Source organism: Malaya genurostris, chromosome 2, assembly GCF_030247185.1.
Source record: "Malaya genurostris strain Urasoe2022 chromosome 2, Malgen_1.1, whole genome shotgun sequence".
NCBI lineage: Eukaryota > Metazoa > Arthropoda > Insecta > Diptera > Culicidae > Malaya > Malaya genurostris.
In genome coordinates, this window is record NC_080571.1 from 24711736 (window position 1) to 24738786 (window position 27051).

A 27051-nucleotide genomic window follows, 5' to 3' on the forward strand; every position below is an offset into this window, starting at 1 on the left:
GGCTACCATCGGATACCGATCGTTCGGGTTTCTCCACCGACACCGCGGCCCATCCGCATAACCTACAAACCGAAAGTGATCTACCATCACCCGTACCAGCAGAAGTTCGGCAACGGTCGAAACCCGGACGTTCAAGCCGATATCATCTACAACCCCCGGAGAAGTACGGCCAGTGTGTTTTACGGTCCCCAACCGACGAAGGTTTCCCCCCGCAGGACCAAGTCAATTTACAAATATCAACCAGTGGTTTTCAATGCTGTATCAAATAAGAAAGTTTATTCCGAATAAAAAAAAAACCTGAAATAGAGAATTGTTTAATTATGATGTAGTTCACACGTGGCTCCATCTCCCGGCAGACAAACCCCGAACGGCACGTAGAAAATGTACCCGTCGATGCAGTGCATCAAGATGGCGTCCTCGCCGACATGGCACACGTAGTACATGGTGCAGTCCTTCGGGTGTGGCAGTAGGCCACTGAAATCATCGCCGCACGTGGGCTGATAAGTAGGCGTCGGAGCATTCGTCGTTATGATCGGTGGTCTGGTGGAGGTCGTCGTCGGTAGCGCTGTTGTTGTGGTCGGCTCCTCCGTTGTTGTTGTTGTTGTGGTCGGCTCCTCTGTAGTTGTGGTTGGTTCCTCCGTTGTTGTTGTCGGTTCTGTTGTTGTTGTCGTCTCCTTCGTTGTTGTTGTCGGTTCCTCTGTAGTTGTGGTTGGTTCCTCCGTTGTTATTGTTGTTGTTGATGGGGCTAGAGTAGTTGAATCAGTAGTAGTAGTAGTACACGGTCTCCTCGTCGTCGTAGTCCACGGTCTCCTCGTCGTCGTAGTCCACGGTCTCTTCGTCGTCGTAGTCCACGGTCTCTTTGTCGTCGTAGTCCACGGTCTCCTCGTCGTCGTAGTCCACGGTCTCTTTGTCGTCGTAGTCCACGGTCTCCTCGTCGTCGTAGTCCACGGTCTCTTCGTCGTTGTAGTATCTGGCTTTCCGGTAGTGGTAGTAGTAGTATTGGGACCAACCGTAGTTACCGAAGAATCGTAACATCTAGCTTTTTCCGTGTCAACACATTTCAGCAATATATAATCGAAACTTTTATGTTTTGGAGTGCATTTCTTGTGTTTGGCTTTTCCTTTCTTACACTCGTAATACTTTCGACAATCTTCCGGATCGGGCAGACGCGTTCCATCTTCTAGATCTTCGCACATCTGAGTAGGTTTCTCCGTAGTCACCGTTGGAGCATCCGTAGTCGTAGTGTTGGGCTCCGGAGTAGTTGCCGAGCTATCGTAGCATCTAGCTTCCTCCGTATCGACACATTTCAGAAGTATGTAATCAAAACTTTTATGTTTCGGACTGCACGTCTTATGTTTGGCCTTTCCCTTCTTACACTCGTAATACTTTCGACAATCTTCCGGATCGGGCAGACGCGTTCCATCTTCTAGATCTTCGCACATCTGAGTAGGTTTCTCCGTAGTCACCGTTGGAGCATCCGTAGTCGTAGTGTTGGGCTCCGGAGTAGTTGCCGAGCTATCGTAGCATCTAGCTTCCTCCGTATCGACACATTTCAGAAGTATGTAATCAAAACTTTTATGTTTCGGACTGCACGTCTTATGTTTGGCCTTTCCCTTCTTACACTCGTAATACTTTCGACAATCTTCCGGATCGGGCAGACGCGTTCCATCTTCTAGATCTTCGCACATCTGAGTAGGTTTCTCCGTAGTCACCGCCGGAGCATCCGTAGTCGTAGTGCTGGGCTCCGGAGTAGTTGCCGAGCTATCGTAGCATCTAGCTTCTTCCGTATCGACACATTTCAGCAGTATGTAATCAAAACTCTTATGTTTCGGAGCACAGGTCTTATGTTTGGCTTCCTCCTTCTTACACTCGTAATACTTCCGGCAGTTGTCCGGATCGGGTAGACGAGTACCATCTTCGAGACCATCGCACGATGGTTCGGGTGCTTTCGTTGTCGGTTCTACTGTAGTTATCGAGCTATCGTAACATCTAGCTTCCTCCGTATCGACACATTCCAGTAGGATGTAGTCGAAACTCTTATGTTTCGGACTACACGTCTTATGTTTGGCCTTTCCCTTCTTACACTCGTAATACTTTCGGCAGTTGTCCGGATCGGGTAGACGCGTTCCATCTTCAAGAACATCGCACGATGGTTCGGGTGCTTTCGTCGTCGGTTCTACCGTAGTTACCGAGCTATCGTAGCATCTAGCTTCTTCCGTATCGACACATTTCAGTAGGATGTAGTCGAAACTTTTATGTTTCGGAGCACAGGTCTTATGTTTGGCTTCCTCCTTCTTACACTCGTAATACTTCCGGCAGTTGTCCGGATCGGGTAGACGAGTACCATCTTCGAGACCATCGCACGATGGTTCGGGTGCTTTCGTTGTCGGTTCTACTGTAGTTATCGAGCTATCGTAACATCTAGCTTCCTCCGTATCGACACATTCCAGTAGGATGTAGTCGAAACTCTTATGTTTCGGACTACACGTCTTATGTTTGGCCTTTCCCTTCTTACACTCGTAATACTTTCGGCAGTTGTCCGGATCGGGTAGACGCGTTCCATCTTCAAGAACATCGCACGATGGTTCGGGTGCTTTCGTCGTCGGTTCTACCGTAGTTACCGAGCTATCGTAGCATCTAGCTTCTTCCGTATCGACACATTTCAGTAGGATGTAGTCGAAACTTTTATGTTTCGGAGCACAGGTCTTATGTTTGGCTTCCTCCTTCTTACACTCGTAATACTTGCGACAATTTTCCGGATCCGGCAGTAGGGTTCCATCCGCTAACCCTTTGCAGCGATCTTTGTCTTTAAACTCTTCCGCACCAACAACGGCCAACAGTACGGCCAAAAGCACTAGACAATTCTTCAAGTTATCGACCATTTCGACTTCAACCATCTGATTCCGGTGACGATTAGCGTTCGACTGAGCTGGATAATCTTCAGATGGTTTGACTATAACAGTTCCTTATCGCTCGCATACTGTGTATTGTTGGTTGTCCAGCAAAGATTATCAGAATATATTGGACTTGCTATCGGCTGTCGGTTGACTAAGCGTGTGGAAGAAAATGTTCCATTCCATTGAAGGGGGGTACTTTTTATCAAGTTTCGCCGAAGAAATCCGAACAACAATAAATTCTTCGTTTTCCAATCCCGTTGATAGGTGGATTATTTATTGGATATTCTACTGGGTAGTCGATTTTCTAGCGATTCATTCAAACGTCTACGAAATGTCACTGGTGGAATGATTTATCGAGGTAAGTCAAAATTTATCAGGGTTTTTCACGAAGAGTGTGTAAAAATGTCATGGAATAGGGTGTTTCTTCATGTGTTTCACAGGCAGTGGCAAAATAATTTCCCCGGATAGGAGTTAGCTACGGGTTCGAGTCCCATCTCTAAAACGAGAAAAGATTACGGAAACCTCTACCGAATTTACCAAACATTAGAACATATATGTGATCTTGAAACTCGTGGAAATCCAGTGAAATTTCGTAGATCTTTAATTTTCACAAAAACCCGTCACACCGAAAACCATTACATCGAATGCTCTTTCCGCAAAATCCGTTACACGAAGGTCTTTGCACCAAAATTTAATTCGAAACAAAAACTGTTTTTTTCGAATAGGACATTCCACTGAACTTGTTTTCAGTGAATTTAGTTATCTCATCGAAAGACTTTCGGTCAAATGGATTTTGACGAAATGGCTTTCGACGAAATAGATTTTGGCAAAATGACTTTCATGTCATACATAAAAATTTTTGAGTTTTGGGAATAGACTTTCGTGTGCAATGGATTTCGCCGAAAGCGTTTTCGCCCAAATCTAGTTCGCCGATAATTTTTCCATCTAAATTTGTTCGAATGAAATAGTTTTTACCAAATGGGTTATTTAATCGAAAACCGTTTCACCAAAATCTTTAAATACGTTTAATCATCACGGCATTTTGCCGAAGTCCATTTCGCCAAAAGTCTCTTCTTCTCAATCCATGTTGACTTGAGGCGTTTCACCGAATGGGTTATTTGACTAAACATATTATTAGTGAATTTGTTATTTCGTAAAAACCATTCCGCAGCAAGCTTTTTTTCAAATAATAAAAAATCTTATCACCGAAAGTCTTATCCAAATTCGTTTGACTAATGCCTATTCATCTAAATCCATTTCGATTAAAGCATTTTTACAAAACGGGTCATTTCATCGAAAATCATTTCGGCAAATCTTTTTCGAAGAAAAGCTTTCCGATCAAATTCATTTAATCAAAACCCATTTTACCGAAATCTGTTTCGCCGAAAGTCTTTTCACCAAAATTCATTTTCATGAAAGTTGTTATACCAAAATCCATTTCGCTAAAATCCATTTCTATTTTGCCAAAAGCCATTTCAACCATGTTTACTCGAGAAAAAAACATTTTTTCCAAAACTTATTTCGACAAAAACTTCTATGCCGAGCTCTTTTTAACGAATGTCGTTTCGCCAAAAGTACATTTCGACGAAAGTCATTCGGCCGAATGCGTCATTGCACGGAACTTATTTCATGTGAATAGATTATTTCGCCGGAAGCCTATTCAATTAAAAACCCATTTCAACTAAAGTATTTTTTTTTGCCAAATGAATCATTTCGTCGAAAACCATTTCGTCAAATCCGATTTTACCACAATAAATTTCTTATAAAGCCGTTCTGTCGAAATCTGTTTCGTCGAAAGCCTATTCCCTTACATCCATTTCAATAAGTTATCGTTCTACCGTTTTTTACTAAACCCATTTTTTAATCAATAGGTTTTTTCGTCAAAAAACTTTTTCGAAAAAACAGAAAAAATCGCCTACAGTCTTTTCGTCTAAATTCGTTTGACGAAATCCTATTCCTCTTTAAATCCCTGCCGGCTAGAGCAATTTCACCAAATGGGTCGTTTCGTCGAAAACCATTTCGGCAAATATTTTTTCAAAGAAAACCGCCAAAAATTTATTTAATCGAAAATTATTTCGCCGAAGTCCATTTTGCCAAAATCTAATCCACCGAAGGTCTATGCTCTAAAATCCATTTTAAACGAAAGTCGTTTGGCTAAAATTCATTTTTCCAAAATCTATTCCTATTTCGCCGATGTCCGTCCAAGGAAATTTTTTTCGCCAGCATTCATTTCTACAGAAAAGTTTCTGTAATATCGAGATCCATTCAACGAATGTCGTTTAGCAACACTCTATTTCGACGAATTCCGTTTTGTCTAATGAGTAATACCACTGATTTTGTTTTGCAGTGAATATTAAATTTTAATTTATTTCATTTTAATTTATTAAATCGAAAATTATTTCGCCGAATGCCATTTCGCCAAAATTTATCTTGCCAAAGTTCGTTTTGTCAAAATCTATTTATATTTCGGTAATTTGCAGAGGAAACAGTTATTTTTTAACCCCCAAATTTATGCTAGGCGTATTTATATTTCGCCGAACGACATTTCACCAAACGCCAGTTCGTCGAAAGCCATTTCGCCGAAATCTATTCCGTCGAAAGCCATTTCGCCGAAATCTATTTCGTCGAAAGCCATTTCACCGAAATCTATTTCGCCGAAAGTCTATACTACAAAATCTATTTTGACGAAAGTTGTTTCACCATTTCACCTCAACCCATTTACTGTTATCCGTTTCGCCTATTCGCCGAGAATCGTTTTGTTCAAAATTTATTTCACCGAAAGTCGTTTCTCCAAAATCCACTTCTCCGAAAGTATATTCTCCTAATCTATTTTGACGGAAATCGTTTCCCAGAATTGGTCTTTTCATTGAGCTTATTTTAATCTATTATTTCGTCAGAAATTATTTCGCCAAAAGCCTGTCCATCAAAACCCATTCCATTTTTCCTCAATGGGTCATTTCGTCGAAAAGAATTCAATCTAAATCCATTTCGACAAAATTAATTTCGCCAGAAGCCATTTCGCCGAATGCCATTTCGTCGGACGCCGTTTCACCGAAAGTCATTTCGCCAAAAAAAAACATTTCGCCAAAAATTTATTCTCCAAAATCGAGTTTGGCGAAAGTCGTTTCACCAAAATTCATTTTTCCAAAAAAAATTTCAATTTCGCCATTCGAAGAAACTCCATTCGTCAAAATTCATTTCGACTAAAACTTTCATGTCGAAATACATTTCGACGAAAGCCGTTTTGTTTTTAGTGAATAATAGCCTATGTCGGAAAATGTTTCGCGAAACCCGCTCACTTAAACTAATACGACGAAAGTCTATTCGCCGTTCGACAAAAGTCTATTAATTAAAACTCATTTCGACTAAATTTATGCCATCAAATGGGTCACTTCGTCGAAAACCATTCCGTCAAAATCTTTTCTGCAGCAAACCGTTTCGCCGAAATCCTTTTAGTCGAAAGTTTATTCAGCAAATTCCATTTCGGCGAAAGTCGTTCGGCCAAATTTCATTCCAGCAAATTGAAATTTTTTTCAAAAGCCATTTTACATAAAGCCATTTTGTCGATATCCGTTTCTCCGAAATTCACACTTCCGAAAGTACTTTCATTGAATTTGGTTATAATCAAGGGAAAACTACTTTGAGAAAAATTTATTTCTCTAGACGCCGTTTCACCAAAATTCGTACTGTTGAAATTCATTCGACGAAAGCCATTTCGTTAAGTTCTATTTGACGGAAGTCTACTCGCTAAAATTCTAGTTAACCTAATTCTTCGCGGACGAAATCACTTCTACCGAATAGATCATTTCACCGGAAACCATTTCGCCAAAATCTATTTCTCCATAAGTCACTTTGTGCAAAATCTTTTTCACCGAAAGCCATGTCACCAAAATCCATTTCACCGAAAGTCTATTCCCCTTAATATCCAATTCCACTGAGCTTTTTCTAACCTATTATTTCGTCGGAAAACGTTTCACTGAAAGTCTATTCACATAAATTCGTTCGACGAAACTCTATTCGTCTAAATCCATTTCGACTAAAGTATGTTATCAAATCGGTCATTTTGTCGAAAACCATTTCGCCGAATTTCTTTCCAAATAATGGAAAATGTTGCCGAAAGCCAGTTTTTTCTTAAGAACATTCTACCGATATCCGTTTTGGCGAAATCCAGTTTTCCAAAAGTACTATCATTGAATTTTAATTTATAAAGGGAAACCTACTTTGAGAACAAATGATTTCTCTCCCCGAAAATTTCATTGTTGAGATCTATTCGTCGAAAGCCAAAATCCTAATCTATTCGCCGATGAAATCACTTCAACCGAATAGGTCATTTCATTGGAAACCATTACATCAAAATCCATCCCTCCGGAAATCTTTTCACCGAAAGCCGTTTCTCCAAAACCCATTTTACCGAAAGTCTATTCTCCTTAATACCCATTTCACTGAGCTTCTTCTAACTTATTATCGTCTAAATCCATTTCGACTAAAGTTATCAAATTTATCATTTCGTCGAAAACCATTTCGCAAAAATCTTTTTCGCTGAAATTCATTTGATTGAAAATCGTTTCACCGAAATCCATTTAGTCGAAAGTCTATTTCCCGAAAACATCATTCTTCGCGAAAGTCGTTTGCCCAACTGGATCATTCAGTTTAATTTTTTTTCCAGCTAATGGGAAATTTCGCCGAAAGCCAATTTCACCTAAGAACATTTTACCGATATCCGTTTTGTCGAAATTCACTTTTCCAAAAGTACTTTCATTGGATTTAATTTTTTGAAAGTCGTTGCCAAATTCTATTCGACGAAAGTCTACTCGTCAAAATCCTAGTCTGTTCACCTAAATCTTCCCCGACGAAATCACTTCTACCGACTAGGTCATTTCACCAGAAAACTATTTCGCAAAAAAATTAATTTCACCGAAAGTCATTTTGTCAAAATCGGTTTTCGCAAAAGCCGCTTCGCCAAAATTAATTTCGCTGAAAGTCCATTTCTCAAAGTCCATTTCATCATTTCATTGCCGAAAGTTTATTACCCATAATACATTTTGACGAAAATCATTAATCACAATGGATCTTTTCACTGAATTTCTTTTAACCTATCAACGGATAAAATCGGTCATTTCATCGAATACCATTTCGCAAAAATCTTTTCCGCTGAAATTCATTTGATCGAAAATCGTTTCTCCGAAATCCATTTAGTCGAAAGTCTATTTCCCGAAAACATCATTCTCGGCGAAGGTCGTTTGCCCAACTGGAACTGGGAAAATTTTGCCGAAAGTCATTTTACCGATATCAGTTTTTTCGAAATTCACTTTTCCAAAAGTACTTTCATTGAATTTTATTTCAATTAAGGGAAAACCGCTTTAAGAAAAGAACGATTTCTATCGCCGAAAATTTTACTGCTGAGATCCATTCGACGAAAGCCAAAAGCCTAGTTCATTCATCTAAATTTTCAACCGAATAGGGCCTTTCACTGGAAACCTTTTCAACAAAATTCACCATTTCTTCAAAATTCATTTCACCGAAAGTCTATTCCCTTAAATACTCATTTCATTGAGCTTCTTTTAACTTACTATTTCGTCGAAACCCGTTTCACCGAAAGCCTATTCACCGGAACTCATTCAACGAAAGTCTTTTCACCAAAATTCGTTCGACGAAAGTCCATTTCGACTAAAGTTATGTTATGAAATGGGAATTCGTCGAACACCATTTTGCCAAAAACTTTTCCGCAGAAAACCGTTCCGCTCAAAACAAATGTCGTTTAACCAAAAATCTTCTTAGGCGACAGCCGTTTGACCGACTGGATCATTTAATTGAATTTCTTTCCAGCTAACGAGAAATTTCACCGAAAAACATTTCACCTCTAAGAACATTTTACCGCCATCCGTTTCGTCGAAATCTACTTTTCCAAAAGTACTTTTATTGAATTTATTTTTTATGAAGCGAAAATTTCTCTGATTAAATCTGTTTCGCTAAAAGCCGTTGTTAATTTCTTTACGACGAAAGTCTACTCGCCAAGATTCTAGTCTATTCACCTAAATCTTCCCCGACGAAATCACCGAATAGGTCATTTCATCAGAAATTCATTTTGATGAAATTTATTTCGCCGGAAGCCATTTTGTTAAAATTATTTTCGCAAAAGCCTTTTCGCGCCGAAATTCATTCTGCTGAGAGTCCATTCTCTAAAATCCATTTCATTGCCGAAAGTTTATTTCCCTTAATACATTTTGACGAAAATCATTTCCCAGAACGGGTCTTTTCACTAAACTTTTTTTAGGCCATCATTTGAGTCGAAAACCGTTTCACAGAAAGCCTGTACACCGAAACCCATTCAACGGAAGTCTAATTGCCTCAATATGTTCGACTGAGAGTCTATTCGTCTAAATCTAGTTCGACTAAAGTTATGTTATCAAATTGGTCATTACATGGAAAACCATTTCGCAAAAAAATCTTTTTCGCTGAAATTCATTTGATCGAAAATCGTTTCACCCAAATCCATATAGTCGAAAGTCCCCAAAATCCGTTTGGACGACTGGATCATTTAATTGAATCTCTTTCCAGAAGATCAAAAATTTCACCGAAAGCCTTTTCACACAAACCCATTTTACCGAATCCGTTCCGTCGATATCCACTTTTTCCAAAAGTACATTGGATTTAATTTGTATGAAGCGAAAATTTCTTTGAAATAATCTAGTTCGCTGGAAGCCGTTGTTGAATTTTGTTCGACGAAAGTCTACTCGTCAAAATCTTAAATTCTCCTAAATCTCCACTGACGAAATCACTTCTACCAAATATGTCATTTTACCGAAAACCATTTCGCCAAAATCCATTTTGCTAAACAAAATTTTACAAAAGCCGTTTCGCCGAAATCCATTCAATCGAAAATCATTTCGCCAAAATCCATTCAACCAAAACAATATTCGCCAAAAACCATTTCACCGAAAGTGATTTTGTTCCAAATCGGTTTTCAGCGAAAGTCTATTCACCTGAGTTCGCTCGTCGAAACCGTATCAATCTAAATCCATTTTGACTAAAGTATTGTTTTCCCAAATGGGTCATTTCGTCGAAAATCATTTCACAAAAATCTTTTCCGCAAGAAACCGTTCCGCTGAAAGTCGAACGCCATTTTGCCGAAAGCCAATTCGACAAAAAGAAGCATTTCGCCAAAATCTATTTCGCCGGAAGTCAATTCTTGTTTCGTCAAAATTTCATTTTTCCAAAATCTTTTTCTATTTCGCCCTTTGAGGAAATTCTTTTCGCCAAAATTCATTTAGATTAAAAATTTTATGTCGAAATCCATATCGGCGAAAGCCGTTTTGTTTTTAGTGAACAGGTTATTTTGTCGAATGCAGTTTCGCAAAATCCATACGACGAAAGTCTATTCACCGTTCCGCAAAAGTTTATTCGTCTGAATCCATTTTGAGTAAATTTATGTCATCAAATGGGCCGTTTCGTCGAAAAACATTTCGACCAATTTTTTTTCCGCAGAAAACCGTTCCGCCGAAAGTCATTTCGCCAGAATCCGTTTCGACAAATCCATTTTGCTGAAATCCATTTTGCCGAAATCCATTTAGTCGAGAGTCTATTCCCCAAAACCTTTTCCGGGGAAAGTCGTTTGACCGACTGGATTATTCAATTGAATTTCTTTCCAGCTAATGGGATATTTCGCCGAAAGCCGTTTCAAAAAAGAACATTTTACCGATATCCGTTTCGTCGAAAACCATTTTTCCAAAAGTACATTCGTTGAAATTTATTTTTATAAAACAAAAATTTCTTTGAAATAATCTATTTCGCTGAAGGCCGTTGTTAAGTACTGTTTGACGAAAGTCTGTTCGACAAAATCCTAGTTTATTCACTTAAATCTTCACCGACGAAATCACTTCTACCGACTTCTAGATCATTTCGCCAGAAAATCATTTCGCCCGAATTCATTTCGCCGAAAGCAATTTTGTCAACTTCTTTTTGGCAAAAGCCGCTTCGCCAAAATTCATCACCAAAAATCCATTTCCTAAAGTCCATTTCATTATTTCATTGCCGAAAGTTTATTTCTCTTAATACATAAATACTGCAGTATTTTTTTTCTCAAATGGGTCATTTCGTCGAAAATCATTTTGCCAAAATCGTAGAAAACCGTTCAGCAGAAATTAATTTTATCGAAAGCCATTTCGTCAAAATCTATTTCGTCGATGACCAATTCTAAATCGAATTCAAATCTTTTCCAATTGATAGTTTTTATCAGTAGACGGTCAAACAAACCGATTTCGGTTATTCTTTCAAGAATCGAAGAAAATTATTTTGAAGAATACCACAATATTATATATGATAGTATGATTGATATGAGAAAGGAATCATTACACCACTAGGTGGATTAAAACAGGTTTTTTCTGTCTTTCTTTATTATGTATTTCTTTTTCTGTTTGTCTGTGCTTTCGAAAGACATGAAAACAGAAAGGCAGTTCTCTCTCTCTCTCTCTTTCTTTCTGTTTTTTTTTTTTGTTCAACTATCTTTTATTATTTCTGTCTTTTATTCTATATTTCTGTCTTTGAGTCTTTCTGTCTCTGTTTTGCGGTTATTCAGTTTTTCTATCTTTTTGTAATTTTGTCTTTCAGTCGTTCAGTCTTTCAGTCTTTCAGTCTTTCAGTCTTTCAGTCTTTCAGTCTTTCAGTCTTTCAGTCTTTCAGTCTTTCAGTCTTTCAGTCTTTCAGTCTTTCAGTCTTTCAGTCTTTCAGTCTTTCAGTCTTTCAGTCTTTCAGTCTTTCAGTCTTTCAGTCTTTCAGTCTTTCAGTCTTTCAGTCTTTCAGTCTTTCAGTCTTTCAGTCTTTCAGTCTTTCAGTCTTTCAGTCTTTCAGTCTTTCAGTCTTTCAGTCTTTCAGTCTTTCAGTCTTTCAGTCTTTCAGTCTTTCAGTCTTTCAGTCTTTCAGTCTTTCAGTCTTTCAGTCTTTCAGTCTTTCAGTCTTTCAGTCTATCATTGTGAAACTCAGTTCAAAAATTTAGTTTTAGAATCCAATCCTGATGGTGTTTCGACGAAACGGCCCACAGTGATATTAAATTTCGGCCAAATGGCTACTTTCGGTGAAATGACGTTCGGTTGATTGGATCGGAATGATTTTACACGGGACAGACAAAATGTAATGCATGGTTCCGGAAAAACGGAAGGAAAATAAATTCGGAACATTTTTTCTCGAGCTTGAAAACAGCTAGCGAATAGTTTTGGAACCACTTAAAAAGTAATCACACAAATTTCCGTGGCTTGAATAAATCGACAGTTTTCTTTCATCCCTTCCACTAAACGATGCAATAATGCAATCGATTTCCGCCCTGGTCGCACATAACAATTGCAAACTTTTTGCTGTCAACTTTCCTCCTGCCACATTTCTTCCCCCTGTTTCCCTCCACGGAACATCAGAAGGGGGTTCGCTGCGGTGGAATGACGTCGCCTTTTGTGCAGCAACTGTTACAACCAATGACCGGTCCATTATCGTGGCTGCCATTGAAACTTTCTTCACTGCAAAATCCATCCTTTGCCGACCCCGGCCCCAGTCGTCGTCGTCGTCGTCTTGGTCGTCTTTGTCTGCTGGGAAAATGGATCAAAGCCCAGTCCAGGCTACGTGTGTAACACAATTTCGCCACCACCACCATCGACATCATCAGCATCGAAAGCAGCTCGGTAAGGTAGCTAATTTTGATAAAAGCTCTATTATTTCCTATTTTTTTCCCCTATTGCGCTAAGGTACCGGTTGCTGTTCAAGGCTTCCCTCAGTCGATTAATTAACAGTACGCGGGCGGGGTCCAGTTTCAGAAATCGAAGCACTGACCCTAGCGAAGCTTTTAGTATGAGACCTCACGAGAAAATGAATCTCATTACCGAGTACTCTTTTTCCGCCGTCGTCGTCGTCGTTGCCACTTGGATGCATTTACTGAATACGGCATAACTAAGTGCGGATTCTGATTATGGAAGAACTCGTCTGGCAAGCTTTGAGGGGGGATTGGGTTTGGAACGGGAAAGTGTCGCAGTGAACACATGCTGCATCATCATCATAGCCGACATTGTTTCAGTATTTGAATCCGTGGACCGCAAAAAAAGGGAAACTTGAAACTAGCCGGAGGACGGACGGACGAACGGACAGCCATCGAGTTCAAAATGTTCAATTGGAAAAGGGCTTCTCGATGCCAACCAACCGTCCGGACGTTGGACGATTCGATTGCTTTAATTGGACCGGTCCTGAAATGAATGATGAAACTTATTAGCTGATTGCAGCTTTTGTGCAGCAGTCGTTTGCCGTGCAGTTATCGATTTGCTGTTGGAGCGTTTTAGTTTGGTAATTAGAGATTTTCCACTGAAAATCCCGGACACGGTCCGGCTTTGGTTCGAGTGAAATATTGGTTTCATGGATTAGAGCTTGGAATGGTTTAATAACTTTAGAGCGCACTGCAAAAAGTTAAATTTTAAACTAGAGTTCAAAGGTGATCTGCTGAGTTGCACTATCCGTTCAATTGGAACTGTAGAGTCGAAGACGAAACTTGAATTTTGATTCTGTGCAACCGAACATAAAACCGTCGGTCTCAATATTCCTTTAACACCATGGTCAACCGATGAACATTGCCAAAACCCAATCAACAACAGTAGAGAAAAAAAACAAAAGAACCGAATATTCCGGTATGACAAAAAAAAAACCCGAAACACAGGCGTTCAAACAGAAACCGATTTCAATTTTTTGTGGAAGCCGGAAAAAAACGATGCGGCGAATGGTGAAACCCGTCATCAAGCTACGGCTACAAGCTCAATAAAAGTCAAAAACAGGAGCAACACGCTTATCACTCGCGAGCCAGTTGTGTTGTACTTAGTCTCAGCCCACTGAATGCCGAACACTCAACTCTCATACCGCTTCTTCATGCACGCACACTCAGGCAAAAAGGTTGCTCGGACGGACGGACAGTCGTGCCTGACCAGTGATGCCAGTTTGACACGATGACGATTCCGTAGAATTAGTGCTAGACGGAAAATATGACAAATGGTTATGAAATGGACCTCTTGCCAAGGGGAGAGTGAATCCGATTTGTTTTTTTTTTGCCATAATTGTCAATAATTAAACAAAAAACACGTATTATAAATGTTGTACAGGTTATCAAAACACAACTACTTTTATCCGAAGAATGTAAACTGATTTAATGAACCTACAATAATCGAAGTGTATAAAACAATTCGAAAAAAAGCGGGTGGGTAATGTCAGACACATAACCGGATTGGCGTGAATACGAATAGCAATATCAAATATGATAATACACATCGAAAGTATAGGTTATATTAGAAATAGTTTCTTACAATAACGTATGCGTTATTCAAAATAACAAGCATTTATAAACTAGAGTTGTTTTAAAAAGCAGTGAAAATATTCTCTAAAGAATATTATTTCTTGTAGCTAGGATCTAGAATCGTGATCGCTACCATTAACAGGGTGGCAAGTGAATTGCCGATTTCAATTTCCCGTTTTTACCTTTTATATATATATATATATATAAAATAGGTATAGAATTCGCTCAAACTTTCGAAAAATTTTCCGAGGCCCGAGGAGGGCCGAATGTCATATACCAATCGATTCAGCTCGACGAACTGAGCAAATGTCTGTGTGTCTGTATGTGTGTTGTCAACTAAGAGGTCGAGATCTCAGAGATGGCTGGACCGATTTTGATCAAACTAGTCGCAAATGAAAGGTCTCCTCGTCACCCAAAACGCTATTGAATGGTTTTGAGATCGGATGTTTACTTTTTGAGTTATACGAAGTTTTATGTCAAAATTTTGAGTTTTTGGACAGTATCTGTCACATTTGACCTTGAAAACGGAATATGTTTCCAGACTTAGATTTCGCTCGGTAATACCTATCCAACAAGCCATAGATTGTTAAAATCCGTCCATTTTTAACGGAGATATCGATATTTTTGTGTAAGCCTTATTCCAGTAGAAGGAATTTTGAGCGCTGTATGAAAAAGCAATGCTTGGGAGCAACATGAAGCACGATTTTTTATACTGTTACATATAATTGTTTCTAAGTACCAAAAAGACTGTGTACAGCATCCTTTTTTATGACATTTAGCCTCGGACCAATTTTAGCACGGTTCATTTTTGGCAACATAATCTTTCGAATATGGCATATGTAAACCAGATGATACCACCATTATTGAGTTGGAAGTAATTCCATAATTATATTGATTTAAACTATTTACAGCAATAAATGCTGGAAGAACATGACTTCCATATACCATACGACTCAGTTCGTCGAGATCAGCAAATGCGTGTGTGACAAATAATTTCACTCATTTTTCTCGGAGATGGTTAAACCGTTTTCTACAAACTCAGATTCATATGAAAAGTCGTATACTCCCAAACAAGGTTCCTGAATTACGTTTGGATCCGACTTCTGATTGCGGAACCACAGGATGATATGTGAAACGAAATTAAAATAATGCAATTAATTTTTCTCGTAGATGGCTGAACCGATCTAAGATTCAAATGAAATCTAAGAATCATCTATGATTCAAATGAGAGGTCTTAAAATTCTATAAAACCTCTTACTTTTTAGTCAGATCCGACTTCTGGTTTAGAAAATGCAGGGTGATTAGTATAAAAATGTCCATTTCACATAAATTAATCAGGTTTATCGGATTTGCAGATTTGGATAGTCGATTACCAAATAAATTTATTTCAGTTTGAGCGGTATTCGTTTTTGGATTCGGAATGTACCCCCAAATTTTAAATCGCACTAGAATTTCTCAAAGATGTCTACACACTCTTCAGGTGAATTTAATTGATTTCGGCTACACCGATTTTAGAATTCCGGTTCCAGTATCGAATCGTTTCTCAAAGCTCAATCATTTTCTCAAAAAAGCCCAAATTGAACTTCAAAAACAAAAATTACAGGACTTAAGGTTTCATATAAAATTGGTGAATTTTATCCGATTCTGGAATTACAGATGATGAGTTTCATGTAAATTGTTTGGCGTAATAATTTATGGCCATTCGAATCATTTTGGGCTATGCTAATTCCTGAATACCGGCTCTGGAAGTACCATAAATAATGACGAAAAACTCTAAAGTGGAACTTACTTCGACATCTCATGGAATGTTCAATCGATTGTCTCACGCTAAGATTGAAATTCGATATGTTTTGCAGTTTCGGCATTACAGGGTAATGAGTGATTAAAATCTCAATTTGCCGTTTAAAACGACGATAATTAAAATAATGTCATGAGAACTAAAACACCGAAGAATATCCATGCAAAAACACATGCGTATTGATAAAAAAAGGTATCATCTCACTGCTAGGTGGATTAATCACGTTTTTTAGATAAAAATTCCCGGTTTTTGGAAAAGGGTCAAATCGCCCCTGTTTAGTTTTTTTTAATTCAAACTTCAAACAGATATCCCATGTCCAAAAAGATAATAATAGTAATAAGTGTAATAGGCCCGCTAACTGAGGATTCAGATACTTTCCAGGCATTTCGATGTATAAATAGAAAATATTCATTATAACGTGTGCATATAAGAAAAGCATGAAGCCTTTTTCAAGTCATTCCGGGGTTTTGGGTTACACTTAACCGATTTCTTCCGAGTGCACATGACTGTTTTTATTATTTTTTTTTGTATACATATGATTGAAACTAAATCAATAAGGAAGAACAATCCCCAAAGCGGACGCTTGCCACTCGGAAAAAAACAACAACAATCTATGCTTGCAGCTTCAAAGCATTTTGTAAAGAGCTTTCTTCGCTCCTTCCGGAAGTGAAAGTGTTACCCGATACCCTCAGATGAATTATCATGCTGTGATTGTGATGAAAACCATAAAACCAATTATTAACAAAGTTCTATCAGACCGAAAATTTGAAATTTTCATGCAATAGAATTGAATTTAAAATCATTAGATGTACGTATACCTAACCGTTCGGCTAGTCCGACTGGCTTTTTTAAAACACCATTTTTTTCTAATGTATCTGTTAGTCAATAAACAATGTTTACGATTTCAATGCGTTGATGGGTAACTAAATCAAATGATAGCTGTTAAAATGCACAATATATCGATCTGTTTTTTTTCCTAATAGGATTCTTAATGCTCGTAGAGTAATCAAAAAGTTATCAGAAAGTACGAGCTCTTCATGATGAAGCTGGGTTTAAACCAGTTATATTTCCAATAGTTTTTCTAATTTATCTTCTATGAGAAATCTTTCATAGAAAATAAGATTCTAGCAGATCAATCAATAACATTCAGGGTTTCAAATTAAGCAATGATTACTTCAATTAGTTATATATTCTACCAGCTTAGAACTAGTCGACTAGAATGCTATTGAATGTAAACCCTGATATTGTTTAGGGAAATATAGATATAGCCGTATATAGTATAAATCATTACTTTATTGAAGTTCCAAAAGCTCGAACTAAATTCAATTCACCTTCATCTACATCAATATCAACGTTCTTGTGATCCTACTATGGAATAGTTGAGAACCTTTAAAAGAAAATTAAACATAGATTCACTGAACAAATCAATTTATTTTCTAAATCTTTCTAAGATTCTATACTGGTCCTCAGAAACCAGTTTCAACTCTCAAAACAGGAACTCAAATACTTCCTGTAAACGGTGAATAAGATCAAAGTCGACAACTGTTCCAATTTTGGGAGTCCTTTTGACATATATATATATATATATATATATATATATATATATATATATATATATATATATATATATATATATATATATATATATATATATATATATATATATATATATATATATATATATATATATATATATATATATATATATATATATATATATATATATATATATATATATATATATATATATATATATATATATATATATATATATATATATATATATATATATATATATATATATATATATATATATCACAGAAATATAAGCATAACACAAGTATTGTCTCAAGATGACACAACTGAGCCAAATTATGATGAAACAAGGGCAATCATTAGCAAACTCAAAAACATGAAGGCTCCTAAAAATGGTCAATAATTTTATTAAAAATTTTCCCTGCGTTACCTCGAGATTTTGCCATAAATTTTGCAGGTGTGTTGAATACTTATTCAAAAATTTAATAAAAATCCAACAGAAGCATTAAAATTATCCTTTTTTTTCAAAATGAGCTTTCATTATGCTGTTATTGATAACAACCACAAAAAACTCCTGTTTCGATTTAAAACTGCCTGCAAGCCTCTAAAAATCTTTGGACGAGTCATGGGGTGTTTTCCCAAAATCCAATTGACAATAAGTTGTTTCAACACTTGTACCGAAAATTTCGCTCAAACGCAAAATTGGGTATTGTCTCCTACATTTCAATTGTTGAAAAGAAATCATTATGCTAACAACTGTTACTCATAGGTGAGCTAGTATTATTTTTCCTGGTTTTTCTCTACAATTCCCAACTCTTTCGCGGGTTTCCCCGGTGAAATCAAACTCCCGACTTTTTCCCGGTTTTCCCGATTTTCCCAGTCACTTGCCACCCTGCATTAATATAATTTCGTTCATATTTCAATTATTGCATTTTTATTGTCATCGCAATCGATCGTCTCATGTACACAACCCTGTAGTTATTTTAATAGTCTAATATGATTAAGATGGTCGTTTGGTGGAAGTTAGCATTCATCAGCACCTCATATATTGAAACTCGAAGGTCGTAGGGTAGTTTCCAGTTTTCGTTCTGATACCTTAATGAAGATTCAAAGATTTTATCGTTGATTTGAAACGACACCCATAATAGTATAAAGATGTGTTCCATATCAATACTTTCATTTTCGCATTGCGTGTGAGCGTTGCCCGTCGTTATTGAATGTGTTAGTGACGGCGTAAACTTTTTTCCAGCTTCCATTTTGAAGAATCCGATGCTTTTGATAAAAAAAATGTAGAAAATTCAGAAAGAACGAGATGGTCAGGGTTGTCACATTTAAATCTGTATTTTTTTTTAAGAAAAATCTCCAAATTTGTATCGAGGAATCAAAAATCTCTATTGAAAATCTGTAATCAAAATGATAAGGAATTGAAACACTACGGAGCAATTCCATAATTAATCGTCCAGAAATGGCAAAATTGCATTCCCTTGGATATACATGGGACTTTTCAATGGTGTAGAGATTATTTTTACTCAAGACTAATTTTTGAAAAGGGCGTATGTGTTTTTAGCCACATTATTTTCGAACCATTTTACCTGGATATCTATAGCTTCTACAAAAAATATGTCTATAAAGAAGATGTAGGTAATCAATTGAACTTTCTAAAATAATATACACTGAAAAAAAAATCTTCCGATTTTTCGTGAAATCAAAACTAAAATTTAGTTTTCAAAATTCTCGATTTATTTAAACTTACACATCACAAAATACGTCAAGTTACAAAAAAACTAATGAATGTTTCAGATAGTTTGAGAGGTGATAAATAAAAAAGTTTCCCGAGAAAGAACTTTTTAACAATTTTCGAAAAAGGATGTTTTAATATGAATGAATTTATCTGAGTAACGAAATATTATTTTCCAAGCTACGTTCAATAAAAAAGCTCATAAGAAACTACTTCCTAAGAGCAGTTATTTTCGAGATATTTGAATACGCTTTTTTTTAATTAGTCTGGGTTCGCTATCGCCAAATTTATTATTTTTGAAATCTTCATAAAATTTTGAATAAATTATTCTTTGACATCAAGACGATGCGAGTAACTGTTTTCGAGATATTTTGAAAACAAAATCGAAGGAAAATCGCTGGTTTATCACAATACACACACGGATGCGAGGTTTGCAGGTTTTAATTGTGTCTCTGTAAAGTAAATTAAATCGTATCTAATGAAATGGGAATTGGGAAAAGAGAAACTAAAAAAGGTCAAAACGAATCTAATAAACAAAAATTTCCAATTCCAATCAGTGGCTGGCATCAGTAGTTTTTTTCATTCATTCGGCGTCTTCAATATATGTTTCCACTCAGTCATTGCATAAACTGAACTTAATTATGGCGACCTTACGTCAAACCGACTAAAATTCATAAATCGGCGAAAAATTCCAATGACAATAAACATATGGTCCAATACAGAATTGGTGAATTTTTATCGATTTCGATTTCCAATTTTAAAATCATAGGGAGATGAATTTTCAAAATTCAAGCCGTCCTAGAAAATTACGATATAAAAAACTTCAAAGTTGGGCACAAAACTATTTCAATTTATTCGTCATACAAATTCATGGACATTCATGGACGAACTATTTTTGGTTATGCTGGTCTCTGAATACTGTTTCTGGAAGTACCATAGGTAATGACAAAAACTTTAAAGAGGAACTCACTTCTACATCTCATGGAATGCTTGATCGATTGTCACACGGTTAGATTGAAAGAAATAATTTTAAGGTTTCATCAAGGGGAGAGTCGCTTAACACAAACTATATATTATAACAGCTACTTGTCAAAACTGAGCCCTTTGTATGCCGCAACTGTGCAACTGTATGAAAACGAAAGTGTCAATTTTGATAAATGCACCAACGCATTGTGTTAATATGTGATTGGCATATTGTTCTAAGCGTCTTTCTGTTGGGTTTCATGCAATTTCTATCTTCGATTCGATTTTAATTACAATACATAAAAATACGGCCATTGAAATAATTTCATAACTAAAACCATCGAAAAATATTCAGGCAAAAAACACATGTTAGGCGGATTAAGCACGTTTTGCTTTTACGATTCGCCTCATTAGTATAGGTAGTATTGATAGTCCAATTTGAACTGCTAATGCACTGATGAGTTGAAAACGAAACTACAAAAAAGATGAAAAATATGTCATAACTTGTTCACAAATTGTTCTGATGGAATTGAAAGTCTGTGGTAATTTATTAAATTTCAATTTTGCCACAGTTCAAATACAATTAGATCAGGAAAATAACAAATGTACGCAAAAAGCTCATTCCTTTTACAAATTATCTGTTTCACGCTGTAACGCTTTTCATTGATTGACTCGACTCAACAATTGCTAAAGAAAATAAATTAAAAAAAAACTAAACGCTAACACATGGTCCGCGAGTAACGCGACTGTCTTGTCCGGAAAAAGAATCGAAGCAACACGCATGAAACAAACCAACTCGGAGCGCAGGGCCATTCTTTCTCCACAACCAACACGCTACTGGAAATCAAGCCGAAACAGTGAGTGCCCGTGAGTTCCTGCACTTGTCGCACGCTCGTTCTCACGCTACTTTCACTGTCGCGCGAGACAACTTGCTGCTTGCCTTGCCTTGCATAGTCCGAGAGATTTTCCCGCCCTCCCATCCTCTCCGCTAACCGTAGCCGATGGTTGCTGAGTTGCTGCTCATTGAATGAGGTTTGTGTGTGCTTTGTTATTGTTTCTGTCACTGAACGTGCCAACTACGATCGGACACCAGCGCACAGTGGTCCCAAACATGTCAAAACGCGCGTTCTTTATATGCGTTTCAGGGGTTAATTTTGGAGCTTTCATGTCTTCAGAAGAATTTCTGTTTGAAATTGTCCGCTTCTTTTAATATAATCAAAGTTGTCATTAATCCACCTACAAGTGATTTAAAAAAATTATTTTGCATACAATACGAGATAGAGTATTTATGTCTTTGGAAAAGTTGTAGATCATATTGAAACAAGAAATCATGCCGAAGACATGAACATTCTACAATGCATTGGTGTCGAGATATGATGCATTGTTTATTGGAGACCTCCGAGATCAAGTTTTTCTATCATTACTTTTTTTAATGAATTTTTAAAGTTTTCGGATGTTCTACAATTATATTTTATTTATCCAAATACATGTTTTAGTCAAAGGTATGTTCTAACATTCCGCAATATATAATAAACACCCACACAGTATTCATTAACCCTGCATCTTAAATTCTATATTTATCAAAGTAAGCGAGAAATCAGGAGCAGTTGGAAACTTCAGACAGAAGCAAAAAGAATTACCTAAAGAAGACGAAGTTTTCAATGTTTTCTTCAATTAAATATTGTGAATCTGCTTAGCGGTTTGTATTTTATTTTTGATTGTAAGGAACACTGTATCAAGAGACCTCTCCGTTCTTGTTTTTTTACTGCTCCTATTTTATCGCTTACTTTGATCAATTTTGAATTTAAGGTGCAAGGATAATGAATACTGTATGCTGTATGGGTGCTACATACATATTAGGTAATGTTAGAACATGTTTTTTTAAAAGTGTGTTTTCATATCAATTTAAGTGAATTAAAGTTGTGACTACTAATTTTTCAAATAGTGTTTTGAACATTCTTCGAACTTTGTTGAAATTGGTTCCACATATTTCCACATTTTCGAGATATTAATAAGTGAATATGTAGTATTTAGTAATTAAATTGTATAAAAACTTTTTAGTTTGTGAATTTTACAATATGCAACAACCTTTGACAAAAATATGCATCTTGATAATTGATATATAATTGTAGAACATCAGAAAATTCTAAAAATTCATCGAAAAAAGTGTACAATGCATCATATCTCGAAACCAATGCATTTTAAAGTGTTCATGTCTTTGGCATGTTTTCTTGTTTCAATATGATCTACAACTTTTCCAAATACATAAACACTCTATCTCGTATTGTATGCAAAATATTTTTTTAAACTCATTCGTAGGTGGATTAATGACAACTTTGATTATATTAAAAGAAGCGGACTGTTTCAAAACAGAAATTCTTCTGAAGACATGACAGCTCCAAAATTAACCCCTGAAACGCAAATAAAAAAACGCGTGTTTTTACATGATTGAGACCACTGTGCAGCGACCAGTGATAGCAGATCCGCCTGTCCGGAAATATCCGCCTGTCTATCGATTTAAAGGTTTTATGTAGATCCGTGGATTCGAAGATAAAATGTACGGAAATTTGAAACAAAGTTTTGGCATTACATTCCTATTGAGGAAGTTGACCTTTCTGTATCAACACACTCCCATTCTTAGCGCTCAGAATCATTGCATGGCTATTTATTTATTTATTTCGTCAAGTAAATGTAGACTACATATAAATTGTTTACAATGTTCATTTACATACTACGCATTATTTCTACGACAAAGCTGAGATTTTATTTGTTTTTTTTTTGACATAGTAAGGTCAAGATGTTCGCAGTATTGGTTGTAATGGCGCATTATTCGATTGACTGGACTGTAATTTGCATAATTTGTTCTAGTATGTCTTTCTAAAAATAATTTCCTGGAACGTAGTTGACGGCTAGGTATATAAACATTGAATTGCGATAATAATGGAACCGATTGAATGCGTTGAGAAATAATGTCGTGGAAAAAATGAAACATTGCAAAGTCGCGGCGTTCTTTAAGTATTTTTATATTGATGAGCATGCAGCGTGCTTCATATGATGGTAGAGGAAATGCTGTCCAATTTAATTTACGAAGTTCATATAAAAGAAATTGTTTTTGTATCGATTCAATGCGTTCTTCGTGAATAATGTTATATGGATTCCATACTAGGCTGTAATATTCCAAAATGAGTCTGACATATGTACTATACAGCAATTTTATAGTATATGGGTCTTGAAAATTATGACTGAAGCGTATGATAAAGCCCAGCATACTGTTTGCTTTATTGATTATTGTGTTATAATGTTCCACAAATGTTAGTTTGGAGTCCAAGATTACACATAAATCTCGTACAATTTTACATTTTTCTACTATTTGATTTTCTAAAAATATGTCTACAGGTTTTCGTTTTTCCTACTGAAAGTTATTGAGTTGCATTTTTTTACATTAAGTTGAAGTAGACTTTTTGCAGCACCAAATGTGGAATAGATTGATTTCGTTCTGGAATATTACAGCGTCATTTAGATTTTTAATTTCCATGAAGAATTTCATGCCGTCTGCATATATAAGCACTTTTAGATTTTTGAGTATGAAGGAAATGTCGTTTATATTTAAAATGAAAAGAAGAGGCCCTAGGTGAGAGCCCTGAGGTACGCCAGATGTTACATTAATTGGTTCAGAGTTTATGTTTTGGAAGCGAACTACTTGTACACGATTCGTTAAATATGATTCAAGCCACTCCAGAAGGCTATGTTCTATGCCATATTTTTGTGGTTTGTATAGAAGTAATGGTGTGTCAGTACGGTCGGAAGCATTACTGAAGTCGGTGTAAAGAGTTTCTACGTGGTTGCCAGCGTCCATTGCGTTCAGAGTGAATGTCACAAATTCAAGGAGATTTGTTGTAGTTGAGCGGCCTTTGAAAAAGCCATGTTGTTTGTTTGTTATTACATTTTTGAGTTAATGAAAAAGTTTTTCGTTTACATTTTTTTCAAATAATTTTGGAATGCGAGAGATAATGACAATTCCATGGTAGTTCCGAATGTTAGATTTTGAACCAGATTTAAGTATTGGTACGAGAAAAGAAGATTTCTATGCTTTAGGAAAAGTACATTTATTAAGTGATAAGTTAAAAAGTAGTTGTAGTGGTAGTGTGAGTTCTTTAGCAAGACTTTTTAAGAATTTTGGTGGTATAAATTTAAAATAGTCTAATTAAAAATGAAATAATAGTAGCTTTCAATCGAGTCTAAGCCACAATCGTTTTTTTTTCTACTCCGAGAAATTTTGTTGCATTGAAAAACACTGGGATTAGTCGGTTACGTCACATATAACATTGCATCTCTCCTAACGGAAATGTTCACCATAGTAACTTTTCAACGTGCTTAAGCTTGTTAAAATCGATTCAGCCGTCTATGAAAAAATTGAGCGTTGAAAATATTTTTGAAATGTGTTTCTTATTCTTAGACTTACTTTAAAATATATCCTACAATCGTTTCTTGGATTAAAGCCAGTTCCAACAAAATTCCTAGTTCCAAGTTTGAAATAACGATTCAAAAACGATAAAACTTTTAAAATAAGCGAAAACTTCTATAATTTGTTGATTTTATTATAAATTTGATAAGTATCTAACGAGGTAAACAGATTGGAAAAATGACATGCAAATACAAGTATGTAATGAAAACCGCGAAAAAGCTACCCCAGAAACGGAACTCGAACCCGTAGCTAGCTCCTATTCGCGGAAAATCGCTTTGCCAATTAAACTACCCAACCACATGAAGAAACAACCTAATTGACTAGAAGAACCGAGCATGCTTCGCTGTGCTCGGGCGCCACGGGTATTCACTTATAGTCATATCTCTATGGCAACCCTTCCGTCAGCAATCACTTGCGCCTCGTATCGCAAGTCTACCTTCTCTCTCTGCTTTGCCACCAGACACTAATTTGAGGTACGGGTTCGAGTCCCATCTCTGCGGCAGCTTTTTCACAGTTCTCATTGCATATTTGTATTCGCAAGTCATTTTCCCAATCTGTTTCCCTCGTTACATACTTAACAAGACTAGAATAAAACATTGGAGGTCTTGTCAGTCATTCATCACACAAACTCACTTTGACTGTACCGGTTCCCGATTTCTGGTTCTCGGTGCCTGGTTCCGCTTTCTGAAGCACCGGTAGTAATGATCAGAAACCACATCTAACATCCGGTCTATTCCATAAACTGTTTCAAAGGTAAGAACTTGCAAGTTTAGGCCCAAATAAATTGTTTGCATTGATTGGAGTGTCAAGAAAAGGCGATTTTGGGAGAGTTCGATTGTAACATAAACGATTATAGGAAAAATTGGAGGATTTAAAAAGGTTTTTGTTTTGCAGAATGCAAATTTATATGTTGCCACTAAACGTAGAATGATGATGGGAAATAGCGTAAGGGAATGTGTAGAGTTGTGGATTTCACCTAAAATGGGAACTCCATTGAGCAACATTTAACCAGACGTTGTCTAAAAACGTTCACAGTGTACATGTACAGTGTACAGTAGCGTTCCAATATTTTGGAGTCATCTTTAATTTCGTAAAGCTGTAGTGCTCAGATGTTTATACACTTAAAAAAAGACCCTGTACAAAATTTTGTGTCCCGCTCGGCGGGTAAAGTTCGAAATTTTTCGATCTTGAAAAATCACCATAGGGGAGAAGGGGGTGATGTATGTACATGAAATTTATGAAAAAAAAATAATGTTTTTAATGCCAAATTCTGTAAAATCGCACGGAACGTCGAGATCTCGTGTCATCTCGAAAAAAAAAGTTTTTTGACAAAAAAATCGACTGAACTTTTAAGATTTTCGAAATCGAAATTTTTTTGTATGTCAGAAATTTTAAAATTCACTTAAATCTCAAGATCTAATACTATCTCGGAAAAAAATTTCAGTAACATCGATTCGCTGGGAAATATTTTCTGATTTTCAAAATCAAATAAAATTTTTGATGCCAAATGTATTAGAATTACATCGAACGTCGAAATTTAGTGTTACTTCGAAAAAAAATTGGTTTTGAAAATATCGATTCTGGGACTTTGATTTCAGAAATTCCGAGTCCCAGAGTCGATATTTAAAAAAAAAAAAGTGTTCTAGACAAGGATGGCTCTTATCGTATCAAAGAACGCTCACTGGCAACTCTTCAACGATTGAATCAGTGCCATCAGAGAGAGAGACGGATATCATCGCAACAACAAAAACCCGGCATGGCTCATTTAACATAGAATCGACACCAGTGCGAGAGCGAATTTCTCTCGATGACATTTCTGAGAATCAAAGGTTAGCACGCTGCTCTCTCTCTACGGTCGCTTATTCTCGTTTCGCGATCCGATTCTATACAGGCAGTTGATAATTGCGATAGAATCATTTTACTATTGCCGCTTATTCTAACTATGTGCATATAACCTTTGTATAAGTTTTGTCTATGAAAATGTCTATGAATGCTCCACACAAGGGTTTTGAAATATTGCACGAGAATCATCAAGTTAAATCATGGATTCGATTTTCTGCGATAATTGTCAACTGGCGATTCTCTCTTGGGAAATTTCACACAGCACCGATCATTGCAAAACTGTACCTATTTTGGTAAGGGCTGTGAAATACTCAGAGTATGAAGTGGAGCGAAGAAATGTAGCAAAATTATCTCACGGTTCATGCATTGAGAGACTCAAGTTCTTGTAGCATCTTCTACCGAATATTGTATACAATATAGATAGCACTATAGCAGCTTCTGTCAAATTTTCGGCAATCACCAACACTGGTTCTGGATTACACCAAATTTTACGATACATGT

At 36.6% G+C, this 27051-nt stretch overlaps 2 protein-coding genes across 7 annotated transcripts in view; both read right to left on the reverse strand.

The window, feature by feature from the left end:
* Positions 1-27051, reverse strand: part of LOC131428380 (low-density lipoprotein receptor) — a 916545-nt gene that overhangs the window by 414344 nt on the left and 475150 nt on the right. The gene's annotated exons all lie outside the window — the stretch shown is intronic.
* LOC131428382 (proteoglycan 4-like) lies at positions 15-3480 on the reverse strand. The gene has a single exon (XM_058592298.1). The coding sequence runs from the start codon at positions 2895-2897 to the stop codon at positions 315-317; it is 2583 nt and encodes an 860-aa protein (XP_058448281.1). The 5' UTR covers positions 2898-3480; the 3' UTR covers positions 15-314.